Genomic DNA, 17,513 nt, shown 5'->3' with positions numbered 1-17,513 from the left:
TCTTTGGTCAATCCATGTGGCACCCTTATCCTCATTTTAAAATCTTCACATTACAACTGTTGTAGAATGTATGCTACAGGACAAGACAGCATCACGCTGAATACACACGTGAAACATGATCGTATATATATCGAATTTTTTCGTGTATTTGGGCATGCAAACAATTAATTATTTGTTATTCACGTTTATAAATTTTAAATGCATATATTTAATAAATTTAAATGATTATTATACCGAACAACTGTTTTATTGGATTAAAAAAATTTATCAAATATATTTTTTATATTTGTATCAAATAAGTTTGTAAAACATTTTTTACACATTTTTTATCAAAATTATGTATACATATATATAGTTATATTAATTATATAATTAGATTTGTACAAAAGTACACCGATTGTGAAAGGCAAATGCCGTATCTGCCTCTCAGTGTACGTACACCGAAAAGCAGATATGACATTTTCTACGGTGACAGCGGCTAGTGTACGTAATCCTAGGCGACAAATACAAGGGATGAGAGAACGGGAATAAATCAGTCTTCGGCAAACCGGCCGGCGCGGTATATACATACGGTACATGTAAAATTCGACGCGCACGACGCTATAATAAAATCACGTTTGCTAGCTGCCGTCGTCATATTTACCTTTTAGCGTACATGTGCTTTTCTTAAAAAAAGAAAAAAAAAGAAAGAAAAGCATTTAAATCTTGCCAGAGTACTTATAAAACTTTTTGAATGTATTTAATTGTACTTTGAAGACTTCTTGCAATGATACTGGCAGTGTACGGGATAAAAATGCAAGTCCATGCTGATCACAAATACTAATGAATTGACACAAAGATTCGTGCAGAGCCGTCTGAAATAAAAATAAAAATGGTTAAAAACAGTCCAGTATAAATTAATAAAGTTGAAAATAAAGATATTACTTTAACATAAGACGGTACAGTGCCTTCCACAATCAATTGCAAGAGATCAGCAATCACGTAAGGACTTAACCGAATCATATCTTTTTTCAATTTTACCAACGTAGTCGTGAATCTAAAAAAGTGTTTGTTATATTTGTATGAAATCAATTTTGTCATTAAGTAAATTTCATCGAGATGCTCGTAACTTTGTCGTTATATACTACTGATGCATGTAATATCAAAAATTTGTTTAAACTTACTTTGTTATATCGAGCGCAAAACATCTAAATCGATGCTCGTCGAATTTGTTATCTATATTTTTCGATGCATGGACAACAATCTTTACAATATGTCTATACAACAGCAATAAATTAGGCAATTTATCTATTATCAAATCTGTTTTGGCTTTTATCAACGTTCTGCATAAAGAGAGAACATCTTCGCACGACGATACATTTGTTTCGTCGAGTGATTTTAAACAGATCAATGTAATAAGATCCATTGTAACGTCAGAAATAGGTAAATGTTTGGCATTGATTATATCGTGAGATAAATGCAATAACCCAGGCCAAAGTTCACAAGGGACATCTATCATTAACATAGTTTCGAATAGATTATTAATCGCAGCCAAACGTAATTTATTACGTTTAACATTCATGTCTACTTTTATTATATTACTCCAAATAGTAAATAGATTTGCCCATACTGATTCATCTTTTTGTGATAAATTATTAATCTGTACAAATAAAAATAAATTATATACTTAAATATTATTATAAAATGTTATATGATATGAATACTATATTAATAAAGATATTACCATCTGCTTCTGCAACATTTTTAAAACGTTATAAAATTCCTGTAATTCGGTAGATGCTAATAAAAGTTTGATTAAATTTATGCAAGGATATTTCAACATTATAAACCATAAATTTCTGATAATCACATCTTGAACTTTAAACATTTTATGACGTTGTAAAACAATAATAGACAATTGTACACCTTGTTGCAACAACTGATTATTATTAACATTGCTTAAATTTTCTCTCGCCTAAAAAAAAAAAATTTATTTTTAAACCGTTTGAATAACTTTTACATATAATTTTTAATGCATGAATGCCGAAAGTATTCCATCTTATATTACTTACCGCAAATATATTGTTGAGAATTAATTCTGTGGATTTTTTCAAAGTGTCAGTAACTACTCCAGTTTGAAAAGTTACTTTTAATGCTGCTGTTAAACATTTCACATCAAACGCGTCATTTATTTCTTCAGGTAACAATTTTAAAATGCCTTTAGCTAATTTTTTCTCTGCTTTTCTGAAAATGGTCTTTTGTTCGGCATCTAATTTCGGTTTGACAGTCTCTATGCATTCTAAAAGAATGCACATAGTATTTTTACATTGATCACTATTTTTTATTAGACTTTTTAAAGTGGCATATGTTTTTACATTCCGAAGAGAGAACTCGCAAGCTTTCGAAAATATTTTATTTCCTTGTGCTAGTTGATTTATCAACGTTTTCGGTTCTATATATTGTAATACGTCTATTCCTGGTTTCTCTAATAAATCTGGAAAAATTATTTTTGTTACGTACGAGTATGCATATTTTGATACATTATTACACAATACAAATTAATTATATTAAGAAATTAATACATACTAAGAAAATTAAACCAATTATTTAAAGAAATAAAATTAAATTACCTGAAAATACCATATTATATAAAGCTGATACTTTTTCATTTTCTTTATATTTTCCTATAGTAAAATATACAATTAAGAATATTAATGTTCTTACGTTAGAGCTGAAATATATTGTTGGTAGATGAAGAAATATTTCTAAATATATTTCAATGTTAGCAAAATTTATATTTGCTATTTGCATTTGTTGTTCCTGTGACATCTGTTCTTTTAGAATTTGTAAAACTTCTAATAATTTATTATTATGCCCATTTTCCATCAACAACTTCTACAATTTTAATAAAATATAAAAAACAAAAATTACTTTAAAAATAAATAGTTAAAAAAAATATTTAATATTAAATTATGCAATGTTACTTACAACATTAATATATTCCGTGATAGTTAATGAAAAATTTTGTCCAATTTGAATAAGAATATGACTTAAAAGAAACATTACGAAACGTTTATTTTCTCGAAGGCATTCTTTATCTACTATATTAAGCCATTCACGAAAACTCTGTTTATTCGATGTTATATCAGCTAGTAATGAATGTGTTAATTTTGACATTTCTTTGTCATGTAACAACGAAAGCACATCTGTATCTTGTTTCAAAATGTTACTCCAGGAATACTCAATGCCGCCTATTAAACCATGAAGTTTAATAGGCTTATCGGACATTTTCAACTTTATTCGATGTAAAATAAGCTTATTCTGAAATTTTAATATAATAATATAGAACAGTTTTAACAAAAAAAATTTTTTTTATTAACCCTTTGAGTGCTATGAGCGCATATATGCGTCCAGCGAAATCTATCGATATAGACTGTGGACGCAAATTCGCGTTCAGCGCCAGCCGCGCGCCGTCCGTAAGGACCGCATAGGCTGCGAGTGTTCAGCACTCAGAGGATTAAATAAATTGTGATAAGAAATATATATAATCTTTTAAATAATTTATATACTTCGATTAATATTTCGATACATACCATAACATTCTTGCAATTATCTTCTCCAAAATTAGTAATTCTTTGAATTAATTGTTGCCAAGGATCATCCAGAATCGGAAATATTAATTTCGTTGTAATATCATCTTTCAACATATAATACTTAAACATATTCTGTATTTCGCTCAATGACTGTACTCCACTTAGTAATGTTATAATAACGATTTTATTGTGACTTAAACATAATGCCTTATTTACCAATAATGATAATGCATTTCCAATTTCATCTAAGGCATTTGCAAATTTCTCATGAGCAATTAATGTTCTAGTATATTCAAAAATCTGCATACTTTCAAAAACTATAACAAGTAATTCCACTGTTGCCTTTAAGATCAATATGTATTTACCTGCAATGCATATTAAAAAAAAAAAGATTAGTTTTCAATATTTTATCTATTTACAATTCTCTCTATTATTAAATTAATAACACAAATCCATAAAAAAAATATGCTGGCGAAAATACGTAAGACTAGCCTAAATAGATCGCCAGCATAAGATATTTTTTTGGTGGACCTGTGTAATTACTCAATAATACTTACATGAAGTATTAGACTGTAAAAGTTCTACACAATCCGTATTCAAATAATATATTAATGTTCTTAGAGTTGCAATAGTTTGTGAACTGGAAAAATTACTAATCGTTTCCATAAGTTTAGTTTTAAATTCATTTGGAAAAAATGCAGAAGTACTTGCTTTATACATTGCAGCATGCTGCTTCAACGATATTAATAACTGTAAAATAAGCTTTTGCTCTCGTCGCAATTTCATGCTAGAGTACAAAATTGCTATTAACAAGTTTGTATACTCAGCAGTCTGTTCTTTCATAAGAATCTTATTTAAGATATGTGAGATATTTTTTTCTATCAAGAGTGGATTGATATACGAAAGTTGTGCAAGTATTCTGTAATGCACTTGTGTTATTTCATTGAGTGTCAAAATCTCATTTATACAATTCTCAAAATAATCAGTTAATGTAAAGCCATCTATGACATTATCAAAGTCAAGTAATATGTCATTCAATAGCTTCAAAAAAGGATCCATAATTTCCCATTTATATTTTCCAGAAGATTTAATTAGATTTCTGAAACATGTATCCAGCAAAGTAGCATCTGATTTGTAGGTACCTATCATGGTATGGAAAATAAACTGATAAGTTAATAGATTACTTTGAAGATTTGATGTTTCCATATGTTCAGATAACATAGAATATAAATCTGAAAATATTGATTGATTACAATCTCTAGTTTGTTTATTTTGTACAGATCTGCTTTTTCCTAGCAATAATTGTTGAATACACTTGTATGCTACAATTCCAAGCCGATTTTTATTGTCTATATGAGTATGATCAATCAAAGCACACATGGGATATAAAATATCTTGTACAAAAATCAATCTGAGTTCATCTTTTGTAACAATCAGCTGTTTATATATTTGCATTAAACATTCAATAGCACTTATTACAATATTGTCTTCTACAGATGACAATTTGCATGGCTGAGACAGTTGACTGTCTTCTTTTTGGTTAATATTGTTGTAGTTTAAACGTTTTATCATATTATTTAACAAAGTTTTTATTAACAGACCTAAAATCTTTGGCTTATTCATAAAGTATGGTCTCATACTATTATTAGCAAGAACTAAAGTGCAGCATTCCAAGACCTGCTCATATATATTTTCCATATTGTTCTCTAACGTTTGTACAAGCTTGTCAATCAAACATTGTTTTACATCAGCCCTAATATTGATATGATCAAATTTTAAACAATTATTCAACGTTTGCCAAGTACATTGATTTGTGGCACAATTTTTGCACAGCCACTCCACAATTAAGTCCTCTTTTCGAACAAGTGGTAGATCCACAGAATAAAAAGTAGTTTCTGCTAATTTTAATCGTTTTGCTAAAGGAAAATTATCCGTGTTTAAACGCTTTAATAGTTCTGTAAAATATATAAAATGCATTTTAAAAAGATGCTATAAGCATGTTATAGGTTATGCAGTCACGTGTCGATACATATCCTAAAGATTTGTATATGCAATTTAGTTACCTCTTGACAACGCCATTATTAACAATTTATATTTTTTTTTTATTCGCCTTGTATTATTTGTCACATATATAAAATTTGTTCTCAGTCACTGCACCAGAACTGACTAGAACCTGTTTCGAACTGTCTGAACTGTTCTACAACTAGGCTGTCTTCTTTCTTGTATGGTTTAGTTTTCACCGAGCACATAGACCGGTATTCATTGGTCAGCCTGACGTAGCAAAGGCTTCTAATCGCAGACGCACTTCCGCACGTATGGAACGCGTTCCGATTAGTGGCCGACTACATTATGGCGCCGCCGAAGCGAGTTTAGATTGGACGCTGGCGTGGATCGCGCGTGATGCGCATCCTCTTTCGAGCATCCGGTCCGCGCTGCACTTCGTGGCTTCAGGGACGCGTTCGCGCTGCGAGCTTCACACAGTGGCGAGTCGAAGAAAAGAAAAACGCATTCACTCTTTTCCGTTTCTGTTAACCTGCGATGTCGAGTTGATTTTTAATCCCCTACTCGGGTCTCACGCTCTTGCGGCTCCAGTTTTTTTTAAAAACGGACGGGAGCACTAAATATGGCCAGCAAAGTATGGCATACAGAATTGTGGAAGTCATGGGATAAGCATGGGAAAAACGATTTGTAAGTGGTGTTGTTAGCGCGTCGCCTGGTCGACGCGATCGACACGGTGCATTGCTGGTCGCGAAAACACTTATCTACCCCCGTTAACTCGCTCTACCGAAGACTTAATTTGTCAATTCACGACTGTTTGCAGCCTCAAGCTAATCAAGCACAAATTTAAGGAAGGCAACACACCAGGTAATGAAGCCGTTAGCACGCGCTCTTGCCGCGCTCAAAATCAGTATATCTGAATCGTATCGTTGTCGTTCTGCTAAATCAGCACAATCATCCTCGTGTTCCTTATCGCACACACTACTTAATGCTCGCTTTAATCAATGCATTTTAAGTTTTTCTTGACGTAATAATAGCATAATTAATTTTTTTAATTATTTATAAGTTATACATGCACTCAAATATTCACGATAAAAATTTATGTGAACTCAATTCATTCAAGAAGTGCTTTTCAGCACAGCACATAAAATTTATTTTTATTTGGTTACAGTTTTTTAATTTATTTCACATATTTTTTTGTGAATGTACATATTTTATACTTAGATTATATTACCATTTTATATTTATAATAGTTAATATTGATTGTATAATTATTCTATATACATGATATACATTATGATAAAAATTTTTATAATTTTTTTTATAGAATGGAGACGAGGATTATACGAATTAATATCAAATGGAATCCATGGAAATGTAAAAAAGGACAGTGTAGTTCAGACATTAGGTGAACTTACGGTATGACAAGTTTTTTTCTATTATTTTAATTTAGTTAAAACTGCAAAAAAGTTAAATGGTAATTGTAATAACATATTAATATGTATAATTTATTTATAGACCTTTGATAATTCCATACCATCTGCAGTAGTAGACATATTTACCTTAATTGATGCAGAAGCAAATAATGAGGAAAGGAATAATTTTTATTATATTGTCAAAGAATCTGAAAAGGTATACCTATTTATATACAAATTTATTCTATATTCTGCTTTAACAGTAATTTGAATGCTATAGTAACCAAAGTTTAGTTTGCTTCTAAAGTTAATTTGCTTTTATTTTATTATTGCAATGAAACATTTATTTAATATATGCACGAAAAAATAATGTAAAAAATTATTTTTATTAATAAACGAGTTTTTTTTTAATTTGCAATCAATATGTTAAAAATATTATAAAATTGCAAGGAAGAAATGTTGCAAAAAATGTTAAGACAATTAAACAGGTTTTTTTTATGTAGATTGTGATGTAAATTTTTATAAGTTATCTTAAATATTTATCTTATTTATTCTCCACAGTTTTTGACCGATAGAATATTGAAAGAACGTTTAGAAATTGAAACTTTACAAGATGTAGGGACATTAAAAAACAAAAATTTTCAAACCAAATTTATAAAAGTAAAAACAAAGTTATAGTGAGTATTTTTCTTATCAATTTACATAAAGGTTACTCATTATGTAAACGAGTTTTTTTTATTGCCGGTCACCTTCTTTACAGTTATAAACAAAGGAAATTTAATTTATTTCGTGAAGAGAGCGAGGGTTATTCCAAGCTCATTGTAGAATTGAATCAAGAGCGTCCAGACAATGAAGTGGCATCAACATTGGAAATTGTTAAGTCTCTTATCGGTACGAATATCAGTGTTTCTATCGCGAGTATAAAAATATCATTTTTTTTCAGAGAATCTGTGTGTTACAAGAATCATTACATTTACAATGCAAATAAAAATAAGTTCATGAATATTTAAATTCGTAAAAAAAAAAAAAAAAACAGAAATACAAAATTGTATTGTACTTTACAGGTTATTTTAATCTTGATCCTAATAGAGTACTCGACATCTTATTAGAAACTTTTGAAAATAGACCGCAAGATGATGCTCTATTTATTCCTTTAATACGATCGTACATGAGTGATCAGCAGGTACTTTGCGAAGTGTTAGGATTCAAATACTGCTCCACTGTGAACACCACGCCGTTCTCGCTGCAAAAAGTCACCGCACTCATGCTGCAGCACGGTGTGATTAAATTAGATGATATATTACCTTGGTTAGTGCCAGATGATAAAACTATCATATCAGATCATGAACAGGTGATGAAGCAAGCCAAGGAATATGTACGGAAACTAAGCGTGATCTCAACGAAAGACAAAGAAGATGTTGTCGAAGAAAAGGAAAATACACAAGTAATAACAAATTAAAAAAAATTTTTACGATTTAAGTTACAGATCCGAGTTTAATTAGCTATTATTAAAAAAAAAAAAAATTACGAATAAGAAAAATTTCTTACAATAATACGTAAAACGTGATGGTTTAATTTTTTTTTGTTTTAAAGGACAAGTACACAAGTAATCAAAAATTTGGATTATGTGAAGCGTTACTGGAAATTGGAGCTTGGGAAGTAGCACAAAGTTTATTCAGTCGCTTGCCAGATTATTGTCTTACAGATCAACGTCCCATAGCTCTAGCATTATGCAAAATGATTCAATCTCTTATTGAACCATTATATAGAAAGTAAGTTATTAATATATATGTTGTTTAATTTTAAGAAATAAATTACTTACAATTATGTGTATATTCTAATTTGGATAAATTATCTTATTTCAGACACTGTATTGTTTCCCCAAAATTGCCAGGCTGTAAAGTACCTCCGTTGAAAAGTTCTCTCGCGCCGCCATCGTTAAACGATCTGGCAGATATTCATGACAATTTGTTACCAATGCTGATCGTATTAGGTCCGAATCTGCATCAAGATCCCATTTTAATGTACAAAGTGATGCGATTATGTCATACCGCTATCAAACATTGTTCACTTGATGCGAGCAAGCAACCATTGAACAAAAATTGCACTCTATATTATGATGTATTGTCGATACTTGATGTCGCGCTATTACCATCTCTTTCCTTCATGGATTGCAATTGTTGTGTTGCCGAGGAATTATGGAACATTCTAAAATACTATCCCTATCAGAATCGATATTGCCTATATGCACGTTGGAAAAATGATACGCCATTACAACACGCCGCATTGCTGCGGAAACGTGCAGATGCCCAAAAAAAGATTAAATCAATTATGAAGCGCGTGAGCAAGGAAACAATTAAGCCGGTCGGCCGATCAATAGGCAAGCTTACGCATTCCTCACCGGGTGTATTATTCGATTATGTCCTTATACAGATCCAGTTATATGATAACTTGATAGGTACGTATTGAATATATGATTTTTTCGATTGTTCGCTTTTTTCACGAAGAAGATCGTAACATGTTTATCGTATTGAATGCAGGGCCTGTAGTGGACTCCTTAAAATATTTGACAAATATCTCGTACGATGTATTAGGATATTGTCTTGTAGAAGCATTAGCGGGTGCTGACAGAGATAGATTTAAACACGATGGCACGAGTATATCTTTGTGGCTGCAATCTCTGGCTTCTTTTTGCGGAGCGATATTTAAAAAATATAACATCGAATTAACAGGGTTGCTACAATACGTAGCAAATCAACTTAAAGCTCAAAAGAGGTACGTTCTAACATAGATAAACGAAATATTACACGAAATCACGAAATATTACGAAATAAATTAACTGCAAATAATTTAATCAATTTGCCGCTGCTTTAATAACCGCTTTAATAACCTTAATAAACTATTTTACTTTCAGCCTAGATCTATTAATATTAAAAGAAATAGTACAAAAAATGGCTGGTATTGAAGCAGCCGAAGAAATGACGTCTGATCAATTGGATGCTATGGCAGGTGGAGATCTGTTAAAAAATGAGGTAAATTATACTATTTGTGTATGAATATGTACATTAGAATTGTAAATTAAAACATTAGAATTTAATTCTGATGTAGACACATTAATAAAAATAATTTTCTTTCAAGGCCGGTTACTTTAGTCAAGTTCGCAACACAAAAAAATCATCACAGCGTTTGAAGGAAGCTCTCGCTGAACAGGATCTCGCGGTTGCTTTGTGCTTATTGATGGCACAGCAAAAGCATTGCGTTGTTTATAGAGAAACAGATAAATCTCATTTAAAACTCGTTGGTAAATAGAATTACACACACACATAATCTAAAAATTTTTTCTTGTTACTATTTGTTAACTTTTAAAATTAATTTTTAATAGGCAAGTTATACGATCAGTGTCAGGATACTCTGGTACAATTCGGGACTTTTCTGGGTTCGACTATGACAGTAGACGAGTATGTGGAGCGACTACCCTCAATTCATTCTATGCTCCAGGACAATCACATACATGCAGACGTTGCATTTTTTCTGGCACGGCCAATGTTTGCGCATGCCATAAATGTAAATAATCTACTTTAGTTAAGAAATATTTAAAAACTGCTTACAATTTTTTATTAGATAATTTAGGGATTATTAAACCTTTTTTTAATTAATTTTTTTTTTCAAAGATAAAATATGACGCCCTTCGCAAAGCAGATCCAAATTATAAGAAAATGTCTACGGCTATGAAGCAATTAAAATACGCGGAAGCCGCGCAAGCTGTTATGGCACCTGTCGCTCAGTCAGTTAGACCATTGCACCCTCTAAAAGTTTGGGAGGACATATCACCGCAGTTCTTAGTTACGTTTTGGTCTTTATCGATGTACGATTTGTACGTGCCAGTGGAAAGCTATCAAAGAGAAGTTAGCAAATTAAAACAACTTGCCGCGCAAACAGCCGATTCCAAAGACATGGTATGTGATTATAATATTATGATTAATAAATATATTTAATCTAAAATATTCTTTTTCTAAGTTTAAATTAACTATAATACTAATTTTTAGAATGTAAGTAAAGGAAAAAAGGAACAAGAAAGGTATACTACTCTTGTCGAGAAGCTACAAGATGAAAAGAAAAAGCAAGAAGAACACGTTGAAAAAGTTTTTGCGTACCTGAGGTAAAATATAAGTATAATATATGCTGTATCTTAAATATATAAAGATTATAATGTAATTGTACACTCACCATGTCAGGAATGACGTTCGTGGTGCTGCGGCGACGGCTAGCGTACGTGATCTTGGTGTGGTGTGCGTCGAATCTCACACGAAGCACGTGCGTAGATGTGTCGCAGAGAACAGGTCACAGAGAACCGAGGGAGAACGTGGCCTACTACACCTCCCCCCCTACTCGGCGGCTGAGAGAGGGAGAAGTCACGTACGCCAGCCGCCGTCGCCGCTCGCCGCAGCAAATGCCATATCTGCTTTTCAGTGTACAATATAATTATTACTTTGATAATAACAATTCTACGTTTGTAATTAATTTGCAGACAAGAAAAAGATACATGGTTTTTATCACGAAGCGCTAAATCTGCAAAAAATGAGACGATAACGCAATTTCTACAGTTGTGCCTATTTCCGCGATGTACATTCACAACTGTGGACGCTATGTACTGTGCAAAATTTGTACACACCATTCACTCTTTGAAGACTGCAAATTTTTCAACTTTACTTTGCTATGATCGTGTAAGGCAGTTTTTTCTAATAATTATTGTGTTATAGCACTAAAATAATAATAATTATTATTAAATGTGTTTATTACAAAGTCTTTTATCAACACAAGTTTAATGTGCTAAGTAAATTTAGTTTGTTACATTTTACTATTTTTATTAATTTATTTTACAGCTCTTCTGTGATATTACGTATTCTGTCACTTCGTGCACAGAGAATGAAGCAAATCGATATGGTAGATTTTTATGCGCCATGCTTGAAACTGTGATGAGATGGCATTCTGAGAAAGCCATATTTGATAAGGTAAATAAATTATGTTAATAAAAAATAATTATTAATGAATATGTTTCTCGAAATAAAAAAATAAAATAAAATGTTTTATGCTTTTAAATATTAGTTTTACCTTTTGTACTGTGTTTAACAGTTTAAATATTTGTAAATATCTCGCATGTAGGAATGCAGTAATTATCCCGGCTTCGTGACCAAATTCCGTGTGAGCAATCAATTTTCTGAAGCAAATGATATGGTCGGATTTGAGAATTATAGACACGTTTGTCATAAATGGCACTATAAAATCACAAAGGTAATTGTGCAGTCATATAAACATGTATAAAATATCTATACATTTATGTGAATAAGTACATATATATTTGAATATAAGAACATTAATTTTTTTATTATTGATAACATTTTTGTAATTTAATTAATATTTTCTTTGGCAGGCTATTGTAGTGTGTTTAGATTCTAAGGATTATGTGCAAATACGCAATTCTTTAATAATATTAATTAAGATATTGCCACATTTTCCTGTCTTGGCAAAACTCTCGCAGATACTTGAACGAAAAGTAGAAAAAGTAAGAGAGGAGGAGCGTGGTCAACGCCAAGATTTACACGTTTTGGCTACATCATACAGCGGACAACTAAAAGCTAAAACTCCCAGTATGATACGCGAATCGGACTTTCACCATGTAGGTGATAAGGTAATAAAAACAATTTACACGATATAAATGTATAAAGTGGAAGTATTTTATGTCACAAAAATATTTGAGTTTTTCATTTTATTCTACTTATTTAATACAGACAAGTAAGACACAAGACGCAACAAATAGTGAAACGAGCGAAAAAGTTAGTAATGGAGTAGCAGTAAAAGAAAATAATGGAGATGCTCGATCAGAAAAAGAAAATAAAGAGCAACGAGAAAAACGAAGTTCCTCTAATCAAACACATCAGTGAGTAATGTAAAATCATATGTAGTTACAATATTGCGCTGGAACTTATTTTCTTACTATTTGAATTTTATGTAGAAAATAATGTGCAAACGTTAAAAAAAAAGCATATAAACGATATTATTAAAGAACTCTGTAATGGTGAAAAGAGAAAAAAGACAATTATTAAGTTAAATGTAATAATATAACAATGTCGATTTTTTTAATAGCGAAAATTCCGAGAAGTTTAGAAAAAAAGATGACAGCAAAGATGTTTTAGAAGCAAAAGAGAAATACATAACAAAAAAAGAAGAAGGGAAAGACGAAGAGGGATTAGAGAAAAAAGATCGAAAATATTATAAGGTACTCATTACGTTATTAGATTGGAATTCAAAATACAGTTTGAATAAAAGAATTGTTTTAAAAAAATAATTTCTATACATTATTATATAACTGCTCTCATAATTAGTGTTTAAATTTATTCTATAGTTTATATAATTTATTTTATACGGCATACATACCTTATTTTTAGGAAGAGCACTACTATAGCAGTGCAGTAGACAATTTGGATCGCGATCTTTCCAGTGTATCAAATAGTAGTGCCAGCTCCGGTCCCGTACAAGAAGGTCCTGAAAGAGGTTTGTATTAATAATCCATGCGTTACATGTTTTTTTAGAAATAATTTTAAATCATGTAATAATCATAAATATTAAGAATTGTTTTTATTCTATGTGGGTATATTTTAATTTAGTTTTTTACTTAGTTTCAGATACAAAAAGAAGAAAAATAGAAACTAGCACTCCAAAGGTAATTACATTTTGTTATATGTCTTAATAGTTCTCCATTCTCTTTGCACAAATATTTTTGAATTTAACAGGAAGGAAGACGCGCGGAAGCCGCTCTTGACAAGAAAGAACGATCCAGTAAAGGGAAGACACGCGACGAACAGAAAGAACTGCGTAGAGAAAAGAAACAAGGACGAAAAAGGGTATTATTGTTATTTAATTATTGCACACGTTAATTAAATGATCATAACTCACATATTCAGAACATTAATATTAAATTACCACTTATTTAAATGACTATGTAGGATCGAGCAGAAGAATCTATAGCGACCACTGAACAAAAGCGAAGAAAAGACGACGAAAGAGGTTTGTGTAATTAAACATTTTTACGATTACCATTGAATAATATCTGTAAATATTATATATAAAAAAATGTATATTGCATTACATATTTTATAGCTAAGGGCACGCATCAGAACGGTGACATTCCGGAACATAGAGAAAAACATCATTACAGTAAGGTTAGTAACATTCGTCAATATTTTTTAATAATATTAAATAATTAAGTTTCAGCCAAAAACGTAGTTAATTAATTACTTTCTTTCACATTAAATATTATATTTCTTACACAAAAAAATAATTATTTTTGTAGCGATTTTTAACAAGCAGACTTGTTTCATAAAAAATAGTAAAGTTAATTTTTTTAACAATTTTCTATTGCTTCATAGTTGATAAAGATATCTACTTCAAGTACATTAAAAGGACGAAATGGGTGGCAATAGCAAACACAAGAAAGTAGATGTCTCGGTTACCCTTTCCTTTCTACCAATATCAGTTGCAAGAAGTCGCGGCATTCAGAAGACTTATTCGAGAATGTATTTTCAGGAAAAATCTCCGTACGCGAAGGATCGTCCTCATGAACGCGAAGGCCGCGAAAGCCGTGATAAACAATATCCTTTTTTATATATTTAATGAAGTCAACAGCTGAGCATTGATATTGTTCTTTTTTTTTTTTTTACAACTGTTGATTTTATACAATGATTACACTGTGATACATACTTGTAATACATTAGTACGTTATACTTCGTAAATTAAGTGTTAAAGAAAATTATTTACTATATATGTACACCGAATAGATCGTACAATTATTGAGTTATTATTTTTCTACGATGTTTTTTTATTTTGATTTTAAATAAATTGACATAGTTTGTCAATTATTGCATTTTTGTTAAATAGAAGGAAAATAATTTAACACTTAATTACATCAGTAAAATAAAATTATTCAGACATTTACAATTTATAAAATTTGTATTACGATTTAAACTTTTTAAGCTAAAATATACGTTTTTTTATAAATATAATTTTTATTATTTTCTTTTAAAAAAATCCTCGGTTATACTCAATAATTATATGATTTATCCTATGTACGAGAAAATCTAATAATTTAAAAAAAAATTGGTATGATCCTTAATTTAAGTGCACTAGAAGGAGTTCAGACCCGAAGCGGAGATGATGTACAACAACGGAAAGGAGTTTGACTTAACATTTTCTATGCTATGTTTGATGTTGCATGTAATAATAAACGTAGAATTCAAAATAAAGCAAAAAAATAGCTGGTAATTTGTATATTATATGTTTTAGCATCCAATTTTATAAAATAAATTATCTAAATGTCCACACAATACTTTTTGATACGTTTTAATTCAGTCTTTTCTTCCGAGATAAAAAAAACCAAAAACCCTCGCAAATAATATACACGAAGCATAATTTGCAATTGCAATTAAGAATTGTGCATATAGTAATAATAATAAATAATTTAATACACAATATTTTTAAGTGTTTTAATCGCTACGAAGTATTAACGAAACTATTAAAATACTGATCAGCCTTAGAACTTTCTTCTTCTAGACGCTTTAATCGCATCTTGGCATCCTGAAGAATGTCGTCCGTGGAACTACTCTCACTAACGATCGCATTCGTGTTAATCACTCGAGAAATCGGCATTTCGTTCGTTTGTAATAAACGCACTTCCTCCAATTGGCGTGATAACTGAGCGCTGCGTTGCGTGATCTGTTCTATCCTTGAACGTTGTTCTTTTACGAGATTCGTCAGCTCTAACTTTTGTCTCTGTAAAGTTTTGCATTCGTCTATTATTGCACGGCTTTCTGCGTCAGTTTGCACGTGAATGTCCCGGAGATTGTTCTGAGCGCACTGGTTCGTTAAACCTTGTGACATTTCCCTCTGCATCTTACCAAGTTCTCGTTGCAATTTTTTCAAACCACCCTCAAACTTTCTATAGCTATCTCGTTCTCTTTGCAATCTTGCAAAAATAAACAGAAAAGTGGAATTCACGTAAATACATTTATAACATTAATCATTATTTAGTTATATTAAATAAATTTGTTTTTATATGTACCTGTTAGCTTCTTGTGTTAAAAAGTTTTGTTTTACAGACAGCTCTATTTCCTTCTGCAAGATACATTGTGTGTTACTGTCTTTCTTTTCTTTTAGCTGCTTTTCTTTCAGTGTCAAAGATTCCATTAAATTCTAAACAAATAAAAAAATGTAACTAAGAAATCAATATAAAATAATACTCAAATTATTTATTATTATTAACAGATAAATTATTATAAATATGATAATTGTACCAAATATCTTGTGTTAAATATACACAGTCAATTACCTGAGCTTCTTCCACTTTTGTATTCAATGAATTAAGCTGATGCTTTATAACTGTAGCTTGCTGTTTCAATTTACTTTCTTTCGTTTTTAATTCGTTATCATACAATTGTTTCTGTTGCATAATTTTCTTTCTCATCACTCGTATTTTCGTCGCGTCTGCTAGGTTTGTTTCCAAAACTAAATCTGCTTGAGTCTTTCTATCACACATAGGCTTAGCTGACGACTGATCATTGACAACAAGCGACGCTATTGAGCTCAAAATGGACAGCAACAATGGTGCTTCACTGTTCATATAATTTGATGTAATATATTGGCCTTCAGGCCTGTTGGGATCAATGCCTAGGGTTTCCAGAGTATGTGCTATATAATCACTTTGCAATTTATTATGCCCACTACCACTGCCTTTGTCACCGTCGTCGGCTGTACGTTGTGGCATGCTGTTGCAAAAGTTAACTAACAGTGGAACTTCACTAGCAAATATTGACAGGGTGAAGGAGTAATTGTGACTGAACAAGTACTCGGCTATCAACATATCATAGACATACTGTTTCGCGGACCGGGCTTCTGTATTCTTGCACAATCTCAGATCCTTATGCTTCAAAGCATTTACCAAATTCTGCCTCAGATGTGTCCTGATGTTAGACACAATCCCACACTTCTCAAACCTGTAAAAATATAATTGACGAAATTTCATGGGTGTAAGCAAAATATAGAATCATTAACGTTGCGAGGTAATTATACAGATTGTAATTCGTGAATTGAGTGTTTAATAGTACTTAATTTAATTGTTGAATAGCAAGCATTGTTTTGGAGACAGAAAATAGATAACCTTAATGGAAATTTGCCATTTTGTCAGGAAATTAGAAGACAATATTATGCAGATTGTTTACCATGTATAAACGGTGGAGTAGTAATCGCTATCCATGTCGAATTGAGAAGTACGTAATATAATTATGACAATTGGAACGTAAACACTGATAAGCATACAGGACGCTCAAAATTATTAATACAGTACCCGCCACTTTTACTTCGTAGGTAACGAAAATATGTCTGTTATCAATGACTTCGAATTATTTGCTTATTGGCAGTTGATTAATTTGTTAATTAGTTATTTGATTGAGTTTTTAATTAAAAATTAATAAAAATC

At 31.0% G+C, this 17,513-nt stretch overlaps 3 protein-coding genes across 4 annotated transcripts; 1 reads left to right on the top strand and 2 right to left on the bottom strand.

Moving 5' to 3' along the window:
• Positions 1-225: 225 nt before the first annotated feature.
• LOC139108797 (uncharacterized) lies at positions 226-6,030 on the bottom strand. The gene is made up of 10 exons (XM_070667388.1): positions 5,636-6,030; positions 4,130-5,527; positions 3,573-3,937; positions 2,968-3,300; positions 2,610-2,874; positions 2,052-2,473; positions 1,724-1,954; positions 1,164-1,639; positions 925-1,036; positions 226-854 (listed from the first exon to the last, which is right to left on the bottom strand). Exons 1-10 carry the CDS (start codon positions 5,649-5,651, stop codon positions 699-701), a joined length of 3,774 nt encoding a protein of 1,257 aa, XP_070523489.1. The 5' UTR covers positions 5,652-6,030; the 3' UTR covers positions 226-698.
• Positions 6,031-6,048: 18 nt separating this feature from the next.
• On the top strand, positions 6,049-15,304 carry Tho2 (THO complex subunit 2-like protein). 2 transcript variants are annotated; one of them, XM_070667369.1, is made up of 28 exons: positions 6,049-6,260; positions 6,394-6,437; positions 6,898-6,989; positions 7,089-7,202; positions 7,547-7,662; positions 7,746-7,876; positions 8,050-8,429; positions 8,579-8,757; positions 8,851-9,443; positions 9,526-9,760; positions 9,900-10,017; positions 10,124-10,286; positions 10,368-10,549; positions 10,657-10,941; positions 11,032-11,144; positions 11,514-11,709; positions 11,869-11,997; positions 12,149-12,277; positions 12,417-12,674; positions 12,775-12,923; positions 13,130-13,262; positions 13,432-13,537; positions 13,663-13,706; positions 13,777-13,887; positions 13,990-14,050; positions 14,144-14,205; positions 14,570-14,634; positions 15,167-15,304. In XM_070667369.1, the coding sequence occupies exons 1-28, from the start codon at positions 6,196-6,198 to the stop codon at positions 15,195-15,197; spliced, it is 4,284 nt and encodes a 1,427-aa protein (XP_070523470.1). In that variant the 5' UTR covers positions 6,049-6,195; the 3' UTR covers positions 15,198-15,304. The 2 variants fall into 2 exon arrangements, with proteins under 2 accessions (XP_070523470.1, XP_070523480.1); XM_070667379.1 differs by lacking the exons at positions 14,570-14,634; positions 15,167-15,304 and adding an exon at positions 14,413-14,546.
• LOC139108939 (intraflagellar transport protein 74 homolog) lies at positions 14,682-17,493 on the bottom strand. Its single transcript, XM_070667640.1, has 4 exons — positions 17,257-17,493; positions 16,368-17,031; positions 16,101-16,231; positions 14,682-16,004 (listed from the first exon to the last, which is right to left on the bottom strand). Exons 1-4 carry the CDS (start codon positions 17,349-17,351, stop codon positions 15,533-15,535), a joined length of 1,362 nt encoding a protein of 453 aa, XP_070523741.1. The 5' UTR covers positions 17,352-17,493; the 3' UTR covers positions 14,682-15,532.
• Between the last annotated feature and the right edge of the window lie 20 nt (positions 17,494-17,513).

Source organism: Cardiocondyla obscurior, linkage group LG02 (genome assembly GCF_019399895.1).
Source record: "Cardiocondyla obscurior isolate alpha-2009 linkage group LG02, Cobs3.1, whole genome shotgun sequence".
In the NCBI taxonomy this organism is placed as follows: domain Eukaryota; kingdom Metazoa; phylum Arthropoda; class Insecta; order Hymenoptera; family Formicidae; genus Cardiocondyla; species Cardiocondyla obscurior.
Note: the sequence above shows the minus strand (reverse complement) of the source record. Positions and strands in the feature narration are given on the sequence as shown.

Bases quoted from the DNA above. Each gene is read 5' to 3' on its own strand.
- LOC139108797 (XM_070667388.1), bottom strand. The intron at 1,640-1,723 runs GTAATATCTTTA...TTATTTGTACAG, and splicing joins AAATGTTGCAGAAGCAGATG to ATTAATAATTTATCACAAAA. The intron at 855-924 runs GTAATATCTTTA...TTTTTATTTCAG, and splicing joins CTGTACCGTCTTATGTTAAA to ACGGCTCTGCACGAATCTTT.
- LOC139108939 (XM_070667640.1), bottom strand. From the start codon at position 17,351: ATGCTTATCAGTGTTTACGTTCCAATTGTCATAATTATATTACGTACT. The intron at 17,032-17,256 runs GTAAACAATCTG...ATATTTTTACAG, and splicing joins TACTCCACCGTTTATACATG to GTTTGAGAAGTGTGGGATTG. The intron at 16,232-16,367 runs GTAATTGACTGT...TTATTTGTTTAG, and splicing joins CAAAAGTGGAAGAAGCTCAG to AATTTAATGGAATCTTTGAC.
- Tho2 (XM_070667369.1), top strand. From the start codon at position 6,196: ATGGCCAGCAAAGTATGGCATACAGAATTGTGGAAGTCATGGGATAAG. The intron at 9,444-9,525 runs GTACGTATTGAA...TATTGAATGCAG, and splicing joins GTTATATGATAACTTGATAG to GGCCTGTAGTGGACTCCTTA. The intron at 9,761-9,899 runs GTACGTTCTAAC...TTTTACTTTCAG, and splicing joins CAACTTAAAGCTCAAAAGAG to CCTAGATCTATTAATATTAA.